This window comes from Podarcis vaucheri (genome assembly GCF_965113315.1).
Source record: "Podarcis vaucheri genome assembly, chromosome: 5".
In the NCBI taxonomy this organism is placed as follows: domain Eukaryota; kingdom Metazoa; phylum Chordata; class Lepidosauria; order Squamata; family Lacertidae; genus Podarcis; species Podarcis vaucheri.
The window spans coordinates 28,799,342-28,820,189 of NC_138763.1; the positions used below are offsets into that span (position 1 = coordinate 28,799,342).

Genomic DNA, 20,848 nt, shown 5'->3' on the forward strand with positions numbered 1-20,848 from the left:
TACCCAACATCTTCAAACAGGATTGGTGCTAATGGGCTAAATCCAAGTGTAGGCTGCGGTCCTAAGCCCCACTAACGTGGGAGCAAGTTCCACTGAATTCAGTAGGGCTTACTTCTTAGCAGACATGCTTAGGATTGCTTAGGATTGTGCTGTCAGTCACACTAAGTGTAAAAGTAAAGGGACCCCTGACCATTAGGTCCAGTCGTGGCCGACTCTGGGGTTGTGGCGCTCATCTCGCTTTATTGGCCGAGGGAGCCGGCGTATAGCTTCCGGGTCATGTGGCCAGCATGACTAAGCCACTTCTGGCAAACCAGAGCAGTGTACGGAAACGCCGTTTACCTTCCTGCCTGATCAGTACCTATTTATCTACTTGCACTTTGACGTGCTTTCAAACTGCTAGGTTGGCAGGAGCTGGGACTGAGCAACGGGAGCTCACCCCGTCGTGGGGATTCGAACTGCCGGCCTTCTGATCGGCAAGCTCTGTGGTTTAACCCACAGCGCCACCCACATGTAGACTGACTGAAATCAACAAGATTCAAGTTAGACATGGCTAAGTTTCAGTGGGCTTCCTCTAAGCTTGACTAAGCCTGGATACACCCCAGTGTGTGTGTGTGTGTGTGTGTGTGTTTTGATGTGCATATTCAACATGGCCCTGAAGACAGGACAGAATTACGACAGAAACTATGATTAATTATGATGGCACTTTTGGATGAGATCAGGGTAAAATCTAAATGTCTCTAATAAGCTATTGCCGGACTATTAGTACATTAAAACTTAGGGAGTTTCCTATATTTTTCTGGGCATTTGGCAAAATCAACGATTACATCTGGTTGACAAATGAAACTGAATATCTCAGAGTATTTTCCTCCCGCTGGGTTTCTCTGTCATGCAAACACATTTATGTTTCTCCCTAGAGATACTTGACCCTGCCTCTCTTAACAGAAAGCCACTTTCCACTTTGGAAGTTTATACAGAAATAGTAAAAGCACACAGGGGAAAAACCTCATGTTTCTTTGCAGCCAGGGAGGGTTCTGGTCTTCCACTCCATTCTTTACATCTGGGGGCACTAGGGCATGGATGGCTAACCTCCAGCCCTGAAGGTGTTATTAGACGTCAGCTCCCATCAGCTCAAACCACTACGACCAAAGGTTAAGGATTATGGGTGTCGTAGTCCAACAGCAGCTGGAGGGGCAGCAGTTCCCCAGCCCTGCAAAGTCAATCAGTTGGAGGGTGTAAGCTTGGGGCAGCTGGGTGGAGTGGGCAAAAAAGCAGTTATGGCTTCCCCCATATAATTCTGGGGGCTATAGTAGGTTGAGAGTGCTTAGAATTGTTAAGAAACCCCTATGTCCCTCACAGTGCTTCTATTTCCAGAATGAGTTTAATTATCAATCCTTCTTCACAGGGAACTTGGGGAATTGTAGTTCTATGAGGAGAATAGGGGCCTCTTCATGCTCAGCACCCTTAACAAACAAGCTCCAAGAATTTGAAGCAATGGCTATTCCAAGTGGTATCATAGTGCTCTAATTGTATTGTGTGGCTATTGCATTAGAATCCCAACAGGGGGCGAGGTAGTAGGCAGATCCCCACCCCCACCACTCTGCACAAATTATGTTTTAACCCAAAGGAATGAAACAGCTATTCAGGCTGAATGTTTGAATCTAATCTTCCTCCTTTTGCTTTATTGGAACAGATCTTAATATGCCAATTTTCTCTTTCTTAAATCAATGCTAAATAAACTCCACTGAGCCAGTGGTGACCTTCCCCTTAGCCTGGAATAATATAATCCTTGAGCTAATTTTGACTTGATCATCTTGTTTGCCATTTGACTTTGTCACAGCTGCATTTCTGTGACCTGAAAACATTGCCACGAGGAGTGGAAATAAAATTAGACACCATCTGAACTGAACTAATGTGGAAAAATTAAAGCTAAATTTGACCACATGATCATAGTGGTTTATTAAACTGCTTCAGAATATGAATGGTTATAAGCAAAGTGAGGAACACCATTCTTTCAATTTCATGATGAAAACTCATTCAAAGCACAGTTTGTTTCTTATTTTTTAGTGTAATGTATGCCATAGACTGTCAGGAGCATAAAAGTATCAGGAATGGAAATTGACCCAAAATCCAAGTTGTTTGCAACTCTGTCCCCTCACCCCAGGTCCGTGCTGAGCTTCTCTGAGGCCCAGGGTGGCAGTCTTGTTAGAATAAAGTTATAAACTCAAACAAAAAAGCAGCCAGTCCCTGGCAGCGCTGCCCCCCACCCCAGCCAGCTTTTTCCACTGAGGCCTGGGGAAAGTGTACCTGGCTGCCCCACATCCCTCCACAGACCTGCCTCACCCCACAAAGTCTGAGAGAGATCTACCAAGTGGTACATAGCTTACCCACGGTGTGCATGTATTCACTGAGGGGTATTCACCTGCCAAGTGAGGTAAATACTTTTACCATACGTCAGAAATTTGGTGAAGCAGAATCCATCAAAATATTATTCCCACTTGGTAGAACAAGACAGTAAGTGGCTTCCCTTCTGCTGCCACCTTAGTAGTGAAGGAGCCGCTGCACAATGTGCCCATCCCATCTCATCCTGGTACCATCAACAAGCCACATTGCAAGAGCTCATGATGTACCCCCTTCCTGTTGCACCATTAATTTCATATACCCTCCTCTAAAAGTCATGTGCATTGGCCTGGCGATGAGCTATTTGATGGACCAGGTATCCTTACTTTTATATTTCTTATATCTGAGAGGTGTGGTTGGAATCACTTCCCTTAGACGCTATTTCGCTTCTGCAAAATTGCCTGTGAGTCCATTATGTGTGATCTCTGAGGATTGCCTTTTTTCCAGCACCTGTATCAAACAGTGTGACAAGATCAATTTTGAAATCTGCAGAATGCTGCAAGCGGTGTTGATTCCTAACATTTTCCTTAACGTTGTTTCCTCTCGCACTTGACAAAATTCACCAAGCTGTGTGACTTTCCTATGTTAGAAACTGGCCTGTTTTTCCTTTTGTCTTGGAGTGCTTTCTTGTCCGCTGAAGCTGCTGGTCTTACAGGTAAGTGCTTCATATGGCTGAATAGGAAGAAGTCCCAGGGGATCCAATTACAGATGGGGGAGAAATTCACTTCAGTTCACATTTAAGGCAAACCTATGAAAATTGTTCTCCCCAAACAATATGCAAACTGAAACACAGCCATCCTTCGAAATTAGCATTTTACCAAATTTTGCAAAGCAATTCTCCAGGCAAGTAATGCATGCAAGGGTAAAGTGTGCAAAGAATTGCAGAAATTAGGGGAAATAACATGAAAAAACGCACTATGTTAGGGGAACTTGCATGGCAAAAAATGTGTATGTTATGTTAAATGGCATATATATATATATTAGGAGCAATTTGCACTAAAATGCTGATGATGCTTTTTTAATGTAAACTGATGTGGAAAAATGGAGAATTGAACTTGAGCTTGGAAAAGTGAGAAACTGAAATTGGCAAATCTGCCCATCCCTAGGCACTCTGATCTGGAAATCAAAATGGACAGGAATGCATATGGTAGGAGCCTTTTTGTCTCTTGACAGGTTGGATCTCTCTGTTAAAATGAATAGGGAAGCTGTTTCAAAAGAGAGCTCTCCATGTGTGCATCAGAGCTCCTGTGCCTGGGACAGATCTTTCAGTTGTGATGTAAGAAAAGCACAACATTTACTTCTGAGAATGAGGTTACAGAAAGCTTCCCACACAGCTCGCTGTTTCTATATCCATTGTAAAAATGTGTGGGTGGTGGAAACATTCATCCTTAAGCACAAAGCAGAGGTAATAATGGATTCCCCCTGCTCTACAGTTTTGATGTGCATAAATGGGTGGGAGTTCCTTGTTTTATTTATTTTTTGACAACCTATTTAGGAAGCCTTTAGCAATAGTAGAGACACACAAGTTGATCAACAAACACAGATGGCCTTCCCAACTATATATCCCATCTCTTACATGTCCCTTTACCAATTCATTGTTTCTAAAATCGTTGAGAAGTCAGACCCGGGCTGGCCCAAGATGTTTTTCTTCCTCCACCCTCTTCGTAAAGGTACATAGTATGAAAGCAAACACCGATCAAGTTGTTCTGGCACCTGAGGCTTCTTCTTTTTTGTTATTATTGGGGGGGGGAGTTGCACAATTGGAAATGAAAGCCGTTTGCTGGCACCCTACCTTAGCATCAGGCCACGTCCCTCTCCCTGCCTGCACTCCCACCCCATCTTGTAATGTATCAGAACTTTTTTTGGGGGGGACACTGATTAGAATTGTAGGTAGACTTCAGCTCAGGCACTGGTTATATATCCCTTCTCAGCCTCCAGATGGAGGGCTGACACTTGAGCAGGGTCATGCCTGGGATTATGGGACTGCCTCAAGATGTGGATCTACCTAGGAGCCCCTCCAAGGACACTGCTGGAAGCTCTATGGCCCATCTGCCCCCATGCTTGGCTTCTGGACAGAGTCTTCCCACTAGACCCCTCTAATGGGGTACCCACTGGAAAAAAGCCAAAGGTACATTATCTCTTTATTGTCACTGTCCCATGCAGGACAATGAAATTGGAAAAAACTACATAAAACTACATAAAAACTGCATAAAACTACCACATAACTACATAAAACTACCACAAAACTACATAAAACTACATAAAAACTACATAAAACATTCAAAAACCCCTAAAAACTCTAAAACCCCATTATAAAATACACTATACTATAGAAATCCCTTATGCTGAGTTTAGAACCAGAATTGCATTTGTATAGAAACTGTTTCTCAGACGGCTAGCCCTGGCCTTTATAACCATATACCTTCTTCCAGAAGGCAGAAGCTGAAAGAGATTTTGACCAAAGCCAAAGGATGACTCATGTTAGATATGCAAAGAACTTCAGACATGCTGCTGCCAAATTAGATGATCAGAACTGTACTCTTATCATTTCTTGAAGAAAATTGGTCTTAAGTCTGAAATATAATACCTTGGTCTAGTGCTGGTTATAAAATGTAAAAAATAAAATAAAAAGTCAGGTAAGATTGTGCTGCAATGGAATGAGTGATGGTTAAAGATCTCCTGAGAAATATACTTGGCCACCACTTCAAATAAGCAGTTTCTAATTTAGGTGGGATTTCGCCTGGCTTAACTGGTTGGCCAGCAAAACAATCAGAGGCAAGTTAAGGCTGGTGGTACAAAAAATAAATACAAATGGTACTCTCTTACCATTAGCGAAGTGTGAGCATTCCCTTGTGCATAACATTTTGCTGTGTAAATTTTGTTTTAAATGATTGTGCAAATGAATGTGTTTGTATGTCCAGTGAAAAGATTAGAAAGACCAGTTTTTATTTTACTTGTAATTTGCTTGTGGATAAGCAGGAATTTCCTTTCAAATGACTTCAGCAATTTTTCTGTTTGTAAGCAAATGAAAGGATGTTTCATTTCCTTACAATGTTCTTGGGTTTTGTTTTTGTTTTATTAATTTTTTTAAAAAAGACATCTAAATGGATCTAGATTGTGCCTTCCACTCACATCTTGGCCTCTAAAAATAGTTTACTACAGCTACTATGTAAGTGTAAAACCCATCTGTTCACAGTGACACCCCCAAAAAATTTTACTGCTATGATTTCAGATACTTGATATGTTAAAAGAACAGGATGAAACACTTTCCAAGCTGAGTGAAGGGAGTGACTACGTATGCCACTTGGAGCGTGAAAAGATGGCATGTGTCAATTATTTTATGGTTGGTTGTACAATATGTTCCAGGCATCTAAAAATGGAATTTAACTTTACACTGGCTGTGGCTCAAGCAATGAAATAATTGTTTGTCACATATCTTATTTCTCATATTATTATTTTTGTGGCTAAGTTGAAAAAGTTATGCAAACCAGTTGGGTGTTGCTTCACACTTGAGGCTTGCCTTGTAAATTGGGAACTGCGCCATTTGACATCTTCAAAGCTACCAGGTCACCTGCTTAGCATATAAATTGGGCCTTGTAAAGGTGAGTCTACCCAACCAGTGTATCTAAGCATCACCGGTAATGTATCAGCAGTTGTAACGGCAACTCCCCTATTCAAGCTCTTTAAAAGCATGGCATGAGATGCATCCCACTTTAGGTCTCCTGCCAGCAGTTGCATTTTGATATGTTTGAGCCTCTAAAATCAATGTGATACACTTTGACAGTCCACCAATGTGATGAGAAGCACAGTTTCCTTTGTGTATTAATACATGGGGCTACAGAATTTAGACAGAGGTAATGGGGCCGTACGTTGCTTTTCCTGTCCTGTTTCTGCCCTCAGCATCCTTATATTAGATGTGAACATCTAAGACAGGGAAGCCAATGCATGTAGAGATATACACATGTATTTATTTATTTTTTAAAAGATATTTATTAAAGTTTTTTTTAAAAATATAACAATTAAAAAAATAAAAAATAAAAAGAAACAAAATACAAAATACAACATAAAAACAGTTAAAAAACAAATAATTTTCCATAACATATCTTCCTTACGCTTATTTCCCCAGACCTCCTCATACCTCCCTTCTTTGTATTCCACTTCAATTTGTTAGTTCAGCAAATCCTTATCATTAAGCTTTTACCCATTTATAAACCTTTTTTCCGTATCTCCTAAAGCATTACAGCTGGAAACCCCTTAGTTTCTATCCAACATCCTTCTAACATTCATTAATTTTACAATATTTCTGTAAATAGTCTTTAAATTTCTTCCAGTCTTCTTTCAACAACTCTTCTCCCTGGTCTCGGATTCTGCCAGTCATTTCTGCCAATTCCATGTAGTCGATCACCTTCATCTGCCATTCTTCCAGAGTGGGTAAATCTTGTGTCTTCCAATACTTTGCAATGAGTATTCTTGCTGCTGTTGTAGCATACATTAAAAAAGTTCTGTCCTTCTTTGGCACCAATTGGCCAACAATGGCCAGGAGAAAGGCCTCTGGTTTCTTCAGGAAGGTATATTTAAATACCTTTTTCAGTTCATTGTATATCATTTCCCAGAAAGCCTTAATCTTTGGGCACGTCCACCAAGATATACACATGTAGGCTCCATCTGTGATGAAGTATCTCTATAAGAAATCTCTCTCTCTCTCTCTCTCTCTCTCTCTCTCTCTCTCTCTCTCTCTCTTGCCTTTAGCCCGTGCAATCTCAGGTGCATAGGCAGCACCTCTGCCCCATTGGTCCTTGATTAAATGTAGCTATAATCATATGAGTAACACATCAAAGGGACTCAATTCACAGCATGAATCAGAAGGGTTATTTCAGAACACAACACTCTATGGTAATCGGTCTTAATTCAGCAATTAATGTTTCATGGCATTATGACCTGTAAATTGCCAGCAACAGTTGCCATGCACACTGCTCCACATATTGGATACAAGTTTTCTTGTCCTTAAGCATATACAGTCAAATCTCGGTTGTTGAACATAATCCATTCCGGAAGCCCGTTCGGCTTTTGAAACGTTCAACAACCAAAACACGGCTTCCAATTGGCTGCAACAGCTTCCTGAACTCAGTGGAAGCCGCATTGAATGTTTGGCTTCCTAAAAATGTTCAAAAACCGGAACATTTACTTCTAGGTTTTCAGTGTTCGGGAGCCGAATTGTTAGAAAACAGAGCCGTTTGGGAGCCGAGGTTTGACTGTATTATTATTAAAGGGGCAGTAGCAATACCCATGGGCTCCTGTTTATCACTATAAAAGATTCTGCATCAGAACTGTGGGACAAGCTTAGGATTGTTCTGAAAAAGTTTCTTATTTTGATTTCTGTTATTGCAAAGCCAAAAGGCCACCACATTGGTAAATTTCCCCCATACTCTGGATGGAGCAGCCCCTTTCAGAAATTTTAAGGGAACCCATAAACAGCAGGTGAAGTATTCATTCCACTTAGTGGTGGCAGCAATTGTGTGAAAGCAAGGGCAAAAAGCATCGCCATTTAGCTTCATCACAAGAATTGTAGACAATGAGATTTGGCTATGTGAAAATGTCTGAAGTCAACATAGACTGGGGACAATGCTTTCCATCCTCATGCCAATATATTTTGTGTTTAAAAATAGGGAGAAAATAATCTGGTAAGGAGCTTAATCATCACAAGGATTCTGAAAAAAACAGCAAAAAAGGCACATGTGTGTGAAACCCTCCCTCACCACCTCTTATTTCAAGACACAATAAACATATCATAAGATCTTTCAGTTCAGCCATAGTTCCTATATTTCTTTTCCTCTGAACTCACAGATTGTTCCTGGGAGAGGAAATACAGATAATAGTGTTTAAACTCAGCACCCTATGGAAAGTCTGGAACAAATATCAAACTCTTTTATAGATATCATAGTGTGTGAGTACAAGGTCTGTTAAATTGCAACAGTCCTTTCAGAATGACAATAACCCTAGAAAACACAACTTTTTTTAAAGAAGCAGCTGAGCTGTATTTAGAACAGGGTGCTATCTCTCTGCTGAGATGTCATTGCAAAGTGTCAGGTCCCTGGATGAATGCCCTAAATGTTTAACTCAGCCACTTTTCTGATGCTTCCTGTCAGCCAGACGCAAACTAGGACTCTCCGGTGAAAGCCTTAGAGTACTGTCAAGCTTTACAGTTTGTACAGCACAATTGACAAAAGCCTCAAAGCGACACTCTGACATCCAGTTGTGTGGGACATTCCAATTAAAATAGTCCTTGGAGATATTGTCACCCTGGTTTTGATTTGATACAAACTGCCCAGAAGTAGTAATTCAGGTTTATTTCAAGAGGACTCTTTCCTATAAGAACAACCAAAAACTCTGGGGGGAAATGTATTTCCTTTTACATAAAGGGATAGTTCTGGTAACTATTATCAACAGAGTTTACCTATATAAAAAAAATCTGCAGTTATTTGACGCTTAATAGTTTTCTTTTTCCTATTTACATCAATAGCCCTCCTTGGCAACGTTCACTTTGCTTAGGAAGATTGGTTAATTGTTATCAGTAGCTGGACTTCTCAATGGACAAAACAAAGATGGGGCAACTGTGGCCTTCCAAATACAGTTCCCATTATCCCTGACCATTGACCATGCTGGTTGCTGCTAAGGCAACTTGAAGACCAATGACATCATCAGGATGCCCGATTCCTCATCCATAGGCTAGCCTAGTTCTCAGAGGACATCTAGCAAGGGGATGGTGATGTGTGTAACAATAACAATAGAAATCACTTTTGGAGAGAGGCATAGAGACTCAGCAAACTTGGATCTGGGATTCTGTGAGCTAACAGCATTTTGGAGTCCTGATGCTGGAGCCATGGATTTTGGTTGTCTCTTGGGGTGTTTAAGCTGTTCACCATATACTCCACTTGTATATTTGTAAATAAACATAAATATTACAGAATGCCAATATGCCTCCAATGACCTCCTTCCGAAAGAAAACAAATATGATTGAGCCCTGTGCCCTGGAACTCCTCATCACTCAGAGACATGAAGTGAATTAACAAGTTTTATTAATGTGATCAACGTTATATTCTAAGATGAACTGAAGCTCTTTCTATTTGGAATGTTATTTTCCCCGATCCTTTCCTCCCTAATTTCAGAGGAAGCAAACTTTGTTTTATACAATAAGAAACCCTTCAAATACATAATTTGAAAACCCACTTTAGCGTCTTTTTAGATTTATTTCTTGCTCATTATCAAAGAACTTGGCACAGTTGGGGTTTTCATACCTGCAAATAGATTTGGCAGAAGCATCTTTTTTGTTATCACTTCCACCCAATCTATATTTTATTTGATTTAGTCATACTTTAGTGAGGGAGAAATTCCATTGTTCATTTTACCTTAGATTTTTACTTGTGCACTGTTGCTCATTTTAATCAATGGTGGATGCTGCTGACTCAGTCAATTATGATGATCAAATAGCAACAGAAAGGGTGGAAAGTTGGCTATTATTTAATTGCAAGTACCCATTCTTCTCACAGCTGCAGCTGAGTGGGAATTTCTCAAGCTACAGCAATCAAAGTAACCAATATTTCTCTAATGTTGGAGCTTTGTAAAGTTTCCTTGAAAATGAACATCCAGGTTAGTAGAAAATTGGTTCCCAATGAAGGAATTGGTTGCTTTCAGGCCCAGAAGCAGAAGGCCCCGCTAACATTTAATGAGAAGAGAACCAGTGAATTTTTTTTTCATGACAAATGCTTTTCATGGGATAGCAGTTTGAAAGATGAAGCTGGATGATGTCAGAAGGAAATTGAATATTTCCACTAATACATCTCCCCATAAAGAATAATGCACACTTTATAACTCACATACAGTAATGAGGGGCTGCTGTCATGTGATTTTGGTCTTCCAAAGCATGCTCTCTCTTTTTTTAGCTTGCATTTTTATGCTGTGAACTAACCTGAGATCTACGAATGAAGGGCGAATAAAATATTGCACACACCCTTTGAATAGCAATGTCCATCAACTTAGGGGGTTGTATGGCCCCCTCATATATTTTATTGGGGGCACGAAGGAACCGCAGCTCCTAGGAGTTGACTGCTTTGTTGCCCCAGAAGGGGAGATTAGCAACTGGCTGGTAGTCACTTAGATTTTCCAAATCCAGGAAGAGTTTCTTGAGGAGTGGTTTTACCACTGCTTCCTTCAAGCAGACAGGGACCACCCCCTCTCACTAGGAAGCATTAATCACTCCCCCGGCCCATCTAACTGTCCCCTCTTTGCTAGTTTTTATCAACAAAGGGGGCAACAATCCAGAGCGCAAGTGGTTGCCCTGACCAATCCAAGCACCTTGTCCACATCCTCAAGCCTTACTAACCACCTCATCCAACACAGCAGGACTAGACGGGTGGATGTGGGCAGGATTCCTATAGTGCAAGGGGTTGGGCTACATGACCCTCAAGGTCCTTTCTATGATTCTGTGATTCCATTCGTGCCTAATCCCAGCAATATAATGATAACAATGGAAGGCCATTTAGGTGGGGACACAGAAAAGTAGAGGCGCGCATTGTGTTTCATACATATTTATGGGTAATGCGCACGGCTTACACACATTGGCCATATAATATGCAACTATATATTTAAAGGGATGCGGGTGGCGCTGTGGGTTAAACCACAGAGCCTAGGACTTGCCTATCAGAAGGTCGGTGGTTCGAATCCCCGCGATGGGGTGAGCTCCCGTTGCTCGGTCCGTGCTCCTGCCAACCTAGCAGTTCGAAAGCACGTCAAAGTGCAAGTAGATAAATAGGTACCGCTCTGGCGGGAAGGTAAACTGTGTTTCTCTGCACTGCTCTGGTTCGCCAGAAGCAGCTTAGTCATGCTGGCCACATGACCCAGAAGCTGTACGCTGGCTCCCTTGGCCAGTAAAGCGAAATGAGCGCCACAACCCCAGAGTCGGTCACCTAATGGTCAGGGGTCCCTTTACCTTACCTTTATATATTTAAAGTAGAATTATACCACTTTAAACATAATCCTGGGAACAGTAGTTTGTTAAGGATGTTGAGAGTTTTTAGGAGACCCCTGTTCCCCTTATAGAGCTACAGTTCCTAGAGTGGTTTACAATCAATCCTTCTTCCCAGAGAATACCATCTTTTCGAATGCAGAAAGAGGTTGAAGGTGTCCCAAACCCCATTCCATCCGCAACTGTGACATCAGAAGATCTTGTGGAATATGCCAATCATGAATGCTGCCCTGAGTTGTTAGCATGATAACAACTAATCTAGTGAGAAAAAGAAGGCAGAATATAATGCAGTTTTCAAAAAGGTGGGGGAATATAGAGGCAACTTAACAAAGCATTGGGGTTGTGTATTTTAGGGTATTATCTAGTGCAAATACTCTTACATGTAATATACATTTAGGATTCAAAGTGTGGTGATGCATCTTTTAAATAATATCAGTAGGGGAGTAAATCCCATGAAGGTCCCAGGAAAAATAAGGGAAACCTCATTATCTGAAGAGCAAGCTAAGTTCTATGGGCATATTTATGCTGCTGCTACTGCTTGGTGGTTTTAATGTTTTGTGGCTTTATGATGAATTACTAAAAAATATTTTTAGTGTATTATTGCTGTTTTGTTTAAATATGAATGTATTCTCCACCCTGGGACCTTCAGGTGAAGAGCGGATGATAAATGTTCTATAAATAAATAAGCATGTGATCAAAAATGCATGGCTTTTTGTCAATTAATCATGAATATATCAAAGAGAAGGTCTTTGAATATTGTCCCTGCACTGAAGATTCTGAACCCCACACCAGTACTGAAATCTGAAAAGGCACCTCCAGGCTGCAATAGAAATGGTGTCCAGGAAACTTTTCTCTCCATTTTTATTAAGAATCACATGGTTAATGATATTTTGAAAAATCCCTAATTTTACCAGATGATTTATATTGTTGCCAATGTGAGAATAAATCTTTTAGGCCATAATGCTAGGCACAGTTACTTGAAACACAGTTAGCAGGCAACCTTAGGTGGCACAGGAAAGGCAACATGGTAAACACAACTCTATCCTCCAATATTTCGCTCCCCGTTCCTTCCCAGTTTCTGCTGCCTGGAGCAGCTGCCTCATTCTACCTAATAGCAGAACTGGCTCTGACTTGTCACTGCACTATTTTGTCTGATTTTAAACTGGATAGTTGTGCAGTAATTTTGAATAATCAGATGTGCATAGAACAGACCCTTGTAGATATTCACCAGACAGATGGAATTACAGGGAGATTGGAAAGAATCCTGACCTTTAGTTATTATGATCAAGGCTAAATTTTAGTTTATTTGAAGGATATAATGGTAACATTTTCCTTCAGGCTTTAAAAAAGTGTTTAGCGCAGGGCCCCGGGCTCCCTTTTTGCCTAGCAAGGGCCTCCTGGAAAGCGCATCTACGACAACTTTTTGTTTCAAGCCTTGCAGATTGTGGACAGAGTGGAATGCTTTGGAAAGTGGCAGAAGGACATTTCTAGGTTTGTCTGGCAGGGCAAAAAGCCCCGAATAAAGTTTAAGATATTAACTGATGCAAAAGAGAGAGGGGGGTTTGCCCTGCCGGACTTAAGGCTATACTATGAAGCGGCAGCCTTCTGCTGGATGAAAGATTGGATTCTATTAGAAAACACTGATGTCCTAGATCTGGAAGGCTTCAACAATTCGTTAGGTTGGCATGCGTACTTGTGGTATGACAAGGGTAAATCATATGGAATGTTTAAAAACCATATTGTCAGAAAAGCAATATATATGGTCTGGAAAAAATACAAAGACTTATTGGAAAGCAAAACTCCGAGGTGGATCTCACCAATAGAGGCCAAAGCTCGGAAAACAACCAATATGGAGGCTTATTGGCCGAAATATTGGGAAATAATAGAAAATATTGAAGGTAACTGGAGATTGCAGAGCTTTGAAAAACTAAAGGATAAGGTGCAAAATTGGCTGCATTATGCCCAAATTAATGAGGTTTTTAAGCTAGACAAAAAAACAGGTTTCCAGGTGGAAAAATCGAAACTTGAGACAGAGTTGCTTGAACCAAAGACCAAGTTATTATCGAGAATGTATAACTTGCTGCTTAAATGGAACACTCAAGATGAGACAGTTAAACCAGCAATGATAAAATGGGCTCAGGACATTGGTTATAATATTATGTCTGATGACTGGGAAAGGTTATGGACCACCGGTATGAAGTTTACTGCATGTAATGCTTTGAAAGAAAACATTATGAAAATGGTATACAGGTGGTACATGACCCCGGTTAAGCTAGCTAAGATTTACCATTTGTCCGATAACAAATGTTGGAAATGCAAGGAAGCTGAGGGAACATTCTTTCACCTCTGGTGGACCTGCCCAAGACTGAAGGCCTTCTGGGAAATGATCTATAATGAGTTAAAAAAGGTGTTTAAGTACACTTTTCCCAAGAAACCAGAGGCCTTCCTTCTGGGCATTGTCGGCCAGAAGGTGTCTAAAAAGGATAGAACTTTTTTTATGTACGCTACAACAGCAGCAAGAATTCTTATCGCTAAGCATTGGAAGATCCAAGATTTGCCCACACTGGAGGACTGGCACACGCAACTGATGAACTACATGGAATTAGCCGAGATGACTGCAAGGATTCGAGACTTGGGAGAAGAAGCAATGGAGGAGGACTGGAAAAAATTTAAAGACTATTTGCAAAAGTATTATAAGTTATATGAAACATAAGATGTCGTGTGATTGGGAATCTAGCTCCAGTAACAAAACTTAATTATTTATGAAATTTGACAAGATTTATGAAAGAATCAAGGTTTAAATGGGTAAAAACGATATTATGGTATATTGCTCAGAGTATATATTGATCAAGAGATTTAAATTTAAACTGTAATTGAAAATAGAAAGAAACATACGAAATAAGGATATAATTTGCTGATAAATTTATTGTTAAGAAATGCATTCTGCGAGGGATGGGGGAAGTCCAATGGAAATTTGAAATGAGTTATTGAAATGGTCGTGTTTTTCTTTTTCCTTTTTTTCTGGTCTTTTTTTTTTTTTCTTACTTTTTGATCTCTTTGTTATTTTTGTAAAAAATGTAATAAAAATTATTATAAAAAAATAAAAAAGTGTTTAGCGCTGTTTAATTAGTTTGTAGGCGGGCTAATCTGCCTCCCAATCCCTTTGAACTCACTCTAGGAGAAAATAGAAGCAGCTGACTGTGGTTTTTTCTTTGTATTTCAGGAATCGTGGCAGTCCTTTTTTGTGGAGTCACGCAGGCCCATTATACATACAACAATCTGTCAGCAGACTCCAAAATGAGAACCAAACAGGTAAAGCATCAAATCCCACCCCCTGCCCCTTTCTGTTCCCTTGCTTATTTTGTTCCTTCTGCTAGAATAATGAGTATATAACAATACTGACAGTATACCTGGAAGGGATCTCATTAATGCAAAGAATAAGGTTTGCGTCTTCATTAAGGGAGAAGAATACTGGCACCATCTCTGCCAAGAGAGCCTTAACAAGTCTTCTGCTAAGTAAAACTTTTAAAAGGTCTGTTGTTACCTTAGAGGCCACAGTCATCAAATGTCAGCCTAGATGGCAATGTATTCTGTGGTCGTATTCTGTGGTACTTTCTATCGAGTAAGGCTGGGGTCCAGGTTTGCTCAGTGACTTGTTCATGGCCCAACTGATCCCCCTACTTTGAACAAATGACACAGACACCCATGGCATATCACAAACTTTTTTGAAACTTCCTCAGTAGCTGAGGGATTCTACCGGAAAGGGGAGAACCAAGCTGAAATTCCCCATAATCCTATTGTTCTTGGGGGGGGTCCTACTTTTGCCAGTTGATCTGCTTTGCTGCCAGATGAGTATTTCTGGATCCAGCTCCATGACAGAGAAACAGAGGCACATCACTGCATCGTTTTTTTAAACTGTGTTTCATCAAAGGGCACAGGTGCTTTTGTGCCTAGGAACCTAGGCAGCTCCTTACACTGAGTCAGAGCACTGTTCCACCTAGCTCACTCAGCATTCCCTATACTGACCAGCAGCAGCTCTCTTGGTTTTTGGGCAGAAGTCTCTCCCAGCCCACCTTGAGATACCATGGATTAATCCTGGGACCTTCTGCATGCTGACTGGAAACATGGACCTGGTGGGTGGAGGTGGGTGTGGCTGTAAATGGACTGATGGAGTTGGTCAGATTCATGTTAGTTACTTTGAGTCCGACCATTACTGTCCGACCATCTCGTCCTGTCGTCCCCTTCTCCTTGTGCCCTCCATCTTTCCCAACATCAGGGTCTTTTGATCTTCTTGCAGTCCATGGGACTCTCAAGAGTCTCCTCCAGCACCATAATTCAAAAGCATCAATTCTTCAGCAATTAGCCTTCTTTATGGTCCAGCTCTCACTTCCATACATCACTACTGGGGAAACCATAGCTTTAACTATACAGACCGTTGTCGGCAAGGTGATGTCTCTGCTTTTAAAGATGCTTTTTAAGCAATTATAGCAATCACTATAATCACGTCAAAAGAAAACACAATGGCATATAAACAATGTATATAAATATGGTTTTGTAAAGGCAATTTGGTTCCCATTCAGAAGCTCACATTTGCTCTTAGAGGGAGGGAAAGCAATAGCAGCTGGCAGGGTGGCAGGGGCTGGGTTCTCAATGCCATTCAACCCTGCCAGTTCCTGAGAGGGGGTGGGAGGCAAGGCCACTGGGAGCTCTGTGCAGGTGCAGGAGCAGATGCAGGAACAGGAGCAGGAGCATCCACCTGGCTCTGCTGCTGTGCCTGAACCACACTCCCTGCTGCCTTGCCACTCTTGCTCTTGGTAAGTGGCAGCAGCAAATGGCATTGGAAAGCTAGGTCAGAAACACAGACCTGACTGTGCCTCCCTACCTGCTACTACAGGGGGGAAGATGGATAATCATGAAGATGCAGCAAAACCAATACATGATAGATGATAGCTAGATGATAGATAGAAGATAGATGATAGATAGATAGATAGATAGATAGATAGATAGATAGATAGATAGATGATAGATAGATAGATGATAGATAGATAGATGATGATAGATAGATAGATAGATAGATAGATAGATGATAGATAGATAGTATAACTACTTATTTCATATTTAATAAGACCAGACCAGAAGAGAACATTACAATAAATATATTTGATTCCTTACCTAGTCCAGGGCCACTTTTTAAAATAAAATTATTTAGTTTTTCTATTTAAAGTTTTACACTCAATTATCCAACAAACAGCATAAAAACAAGATTCTGAGGAATCTCCCTCTTGTGGGTCCTTTTGTTAACTATTTCCTCCTGCATCTTTTATAATAATCCAAACCTTTTAAATCTCCATTATATCCAAAATTCAGCATTAAACTACAAGTGTTATTCCAATCTTACAAAGATTTTAGCTGTTTACAATGGTTTTTAAGATAAATTATAAATTTTCCCCATTCCTTCCTGGTTTCTGATTCTTCCGGTCATTTTTGCCATTTTGGCATAATCCATCAACTTAATCTGCCATTCTTCTCTGATAGGGACTTTTGTCTTCTTTCCGTGGCCACTTTTGATTGGCTGGTTTGTCATTTCTTTTACAAAATTTGTATACTGCTTTTCAGTCATAGGAGTCTCAAAGCAATAGATTGGGAGGGTCTGTGGCTTTAAAGAAAATTCCATAAAACACATGAATCAAGAAGCTTATGATCACATTATTCATTTTAATGAACAAAATGTAATTGAAACAGCCAGGAGATACCAGGGAAGTTTTTAATATTTTTGTCTGCAGAGAACATTAGCCTGGATGCGACAATCTCTCTGAGGCTTTGAAATGTTCATCAAAATAGCACTGATATAGAATTGCAGCTTTTGGAGGGTTGGTTCCAAGCACGACAGCATCTTATCAGAAAGAGTTTGTGATAAAAACCATTCTTCTGAAAAATGCTTGGTGAATGAAAATGAATCTTGATACATTTCTGCTCTCTTGTAATATTCCCATGCACATTATCATCCCAATGCCGGGTCAGTCTGCCCTTTCCTTCAGAAACATCAGGAAGATAATTGCATCAGCTGCCAGAATATGTTGTGATCATTTCAAAGAGAGCACTGAACTGGGCCCCAATCCTTGCCAGGCAGGCACAGTGCAAAAAGTAATAATGGAGTGATACTCTATTAGAGTCAGCCCCGCTAGGTAACAACAAGCACAGCTTTGTATATGTGGATGTTGACAGTCCTCCATTCAGTGTAGAGTGGAGGGCTTTGGAAAGGGTCAATTTGACCTGTGTTGCTATCTGAGATACACAAAAGTGAGAGAACATGGTGGGAACAACAGGGACATTCAGGTCAATGTTCTGAAATTGTTATAATTAATGTCTGACTCAAGTCCTATGAGGATCATAGGATTATGGCACTGAAAGGGACCTCAGATGTCAGCTAGTTCAAGCCCTGAGAAGTGCATGAATCAACCGACAGTCCCCGATTAAAAACCACTAAATGAAGGAAACAGTATTCTGCCTTCCAAGACGGTTTATTAAATTGTCATATAGTTCATGCCTTCAGGAGTGGTTAATCTGAATCATTTTTCTTTGAATTTAAGCCCATTCATTTGGATTCCGCTCTCTGGAATAGGTGTGGAAGGATCTGTCAATTTCTGCTCTCTGTGTTTCTCCTTTTCTCTCAATCCTAAATTCAGTTCTCCACGTTTGTGCAATAATTTACATCTATTTAAACAGCAAAAAAATCTCCATGAAGATTTATCAGCATTTTAGTGTGGATTTCTCCAAATAAAACACATTTTTGTGTGCGGTTTTGACATATGCACACATTTTTGCAAACCATTTCTATAAGCCATTTTATAATGTTATTTTCACTGATATATTAATTTCCCTGGATACCTTCATATCGGTGAACACTGGCTGGAGAACTGCATTACACAAATTAGATAAATATGAATTTCAAAGGATAGCTGGGTTTCAGTTCACATATTGTTTCATAGATTCGCCTTTCAATGAGAACTGAATCAATTCATACCCACCCCCGCCATCCCTAATCTGAAGCTACTGAGAATAAATTTGGTTCATCTTCTATGTGACAGCCCTTCATATATTTGAAAATACCTATTGTATTGCCTCTTAATCATTTCTAGGTTAAGAAAACACTGGGTGAACACAAAGGCACAGAGAAGCAGGGTAAAGGCAATGAGTAGATATCCTTGTTGTTACAACTAGTGGAGAAGCCTGAATTAAAGGTTTTATACAAGGCAAAGATTATCACTCTGGCTAGTTGGTGAAATGACGCTCTTCTGTCAGTGCTACTGAACTCTTTAATGTTCCCTAGGTGAAGGTAAAGGGACCCCTGACCATTAGGTCCAGTCGTGACCGACTCTGGGGTTGCGGCACTCATCTTGCTTCATTGGCCAAGGGAGCCAGCGTACAGCTTCCGGGTCATGTGGCCAGCATGACTAAGCCACTTCTGGCGAACCAGAGTAGCGCACGGAAATGCCGTTTACCTTCCCGCTGGAGCGGTACCTATTTATCTCCTTGCACTTTGATGTGCTTTCGAACTGCTAGGTTGGCAGGAGCAGGGACCAAACAATGGGAGCTCACCCCGTCATGGGGATTCGAACCGCCGACCTTCTGATCGGCAAGTCCTAGGCTCTGTGGTTTAACCCACAGCACCACCCGCGTCCCACCACAAAGTTAATGTTCCCTACTTAGGCCAAAACGATGTGATGGTTAACATGAAGAGTCCCGACCAGGTATCTTCTGTGTTTTGGAATCCTGATAGGTAGTGTTTGTGGCTGGGCTACCTATGAAGCAATGAGCATTTCTAAACACATCTTGAACAATCATCCTTTAAAATCTGGCATTCTGTAGAGCTGCATGACATTTATCTGGGCAGCCAAGTGGTTGTGTTTCAGTGTGACAAAAGACCTCATTCTTTTTAATAACACCTTTCTGGACATGGTCCACTACCCTCTGCTGCAGTGGTAGATACGGTAAGCCCTTTAGAGATAATTAATCCACACTTCCAGAATGGGAAGATCACCTAGATGTCAGGATTTATTGGTACTTACAGTCCTACTGCCTTTTGACTTTCAGCAAAGTGGAAAACATTTCCAGTCTAGAAGAAAACAGTCTAGGGCTGATGGTTACCAGAACTACTTCTGCCACCGAGCAAATTGCATGTTTTCCCAGAAATGAACAGTTGTTGTTCAGATCTTTAGGTATTACTAATGGTCTCAGCCAACCAGGCTCAAATTGATACATTAATCAGTAATGGAGCAATGTTACAGACCAGGTGTGGGGAACCTCTAGACCTCTAGATGCTGGTAAACTATAATTTCCATCAATCCTGGCCATTGGCAGTGTTTGCTGGAGCTGATGGGACTCATAGTGCTGCAGTATCTGGTGTGCCAAAAATTCCCCACACCTGTTTTATGTGAGCATTTATTTATTTTGTTTGTTTGTTTGCTTGCTTGCATGCTTGCTTGTTTAAAATAGGTATATTCCATTCTGGATCCAAATATATTAGTATACGCTCAATAAATAAATAAATAGACTCACAATGGAACAAGAACTGAACATACAACCAACTTGTTAACCAGGGGTTAACAAGGGAGGGAGGGAGATATTCAGGAGCTAGTTCTGTTATCTTCAAAGGGGGCACCACAACAGGCTGCTGGTTACTCCCATACTATTCTCCCTGGATAGTCTTGACAAGAGTCCCTCTGGGTTGGAAATCTGTTGGTCAATGCCAGGTCAGTGAATGGCAAAACAACAGCTATCCAGGACTTGAATGTGTTTAAGCATGCTGACCTAGCTTGTATTACAGAGACCTGGTTGGATGAAACTGGGGGCATTAATCTCCCTCAGCTTTGCCCACTGGAATTATCTGTACAACAAAGTACTTTACATGAATTCCTGCTCAAATAGTATGGTGAAGGATGACACAGCATTCCATCCTCAGCACACTGATCACAACAGTGGTCAGAGTCTGAATTTTGTGCCCGTGGGCAGTAAACTGATGCACATATGTGTACATACACTCTTCCCAATTGAATGCCGCATCTTGCACTAATCTCTGGTGTATCACTATGAACTGCCTGCATTTTTCATTAGTGCAAATACACCCTAATGCACAGCACAGGTACGCCAAATTGCTTTTATATTTAGCTGCTTCAGACACATAGATGTAGTAATTGCTTAGTTTTAGTGTCTTCCTGATTTGCAGATTCAGAGCAACCTGTGTCACACTCAAAACCAACATATTCTTCCAACTTGCTAATGTGATATGCCAGCCCTTCCCTTGTCACTCAGCCACAGCCATTAAAACCCACATAGAATCCTTTAAAATGTTTCACTGAATAATGTTTAAACTGCCTGTTAGCCTCTCTTAGCCTGTTTGTGTAAACACTATTATTATTGTGAATAATA

General features: G+C 40.8%; 1 protein-coding gene across 1 annotated transcript in view; it reads left to right on the plus strand.

The window, feature by feature from the left end:
• Window positions 1-20,848, plus strand: part of SLC9A9 (solute carrier family 9 member A9) — a 269,909-nt gene that overhangs the window by 106,310 nt on the left and 142,751 nt on the right. Inside the window, exons 8-9 of the mRNA XM_082224708.1 lie at window positions 2,947-3,052; window positions 14,643-14,731. Coding sequence (XP_082080834.1) covers window positions 2,947-3,052; window positions 14,643-14,731 — 195 coding nt within the window. The remainder of the gene's footprint in view (window positions 1-2,946; window positions 3,053-14,642; window positions 14,732-20,848) is intronic.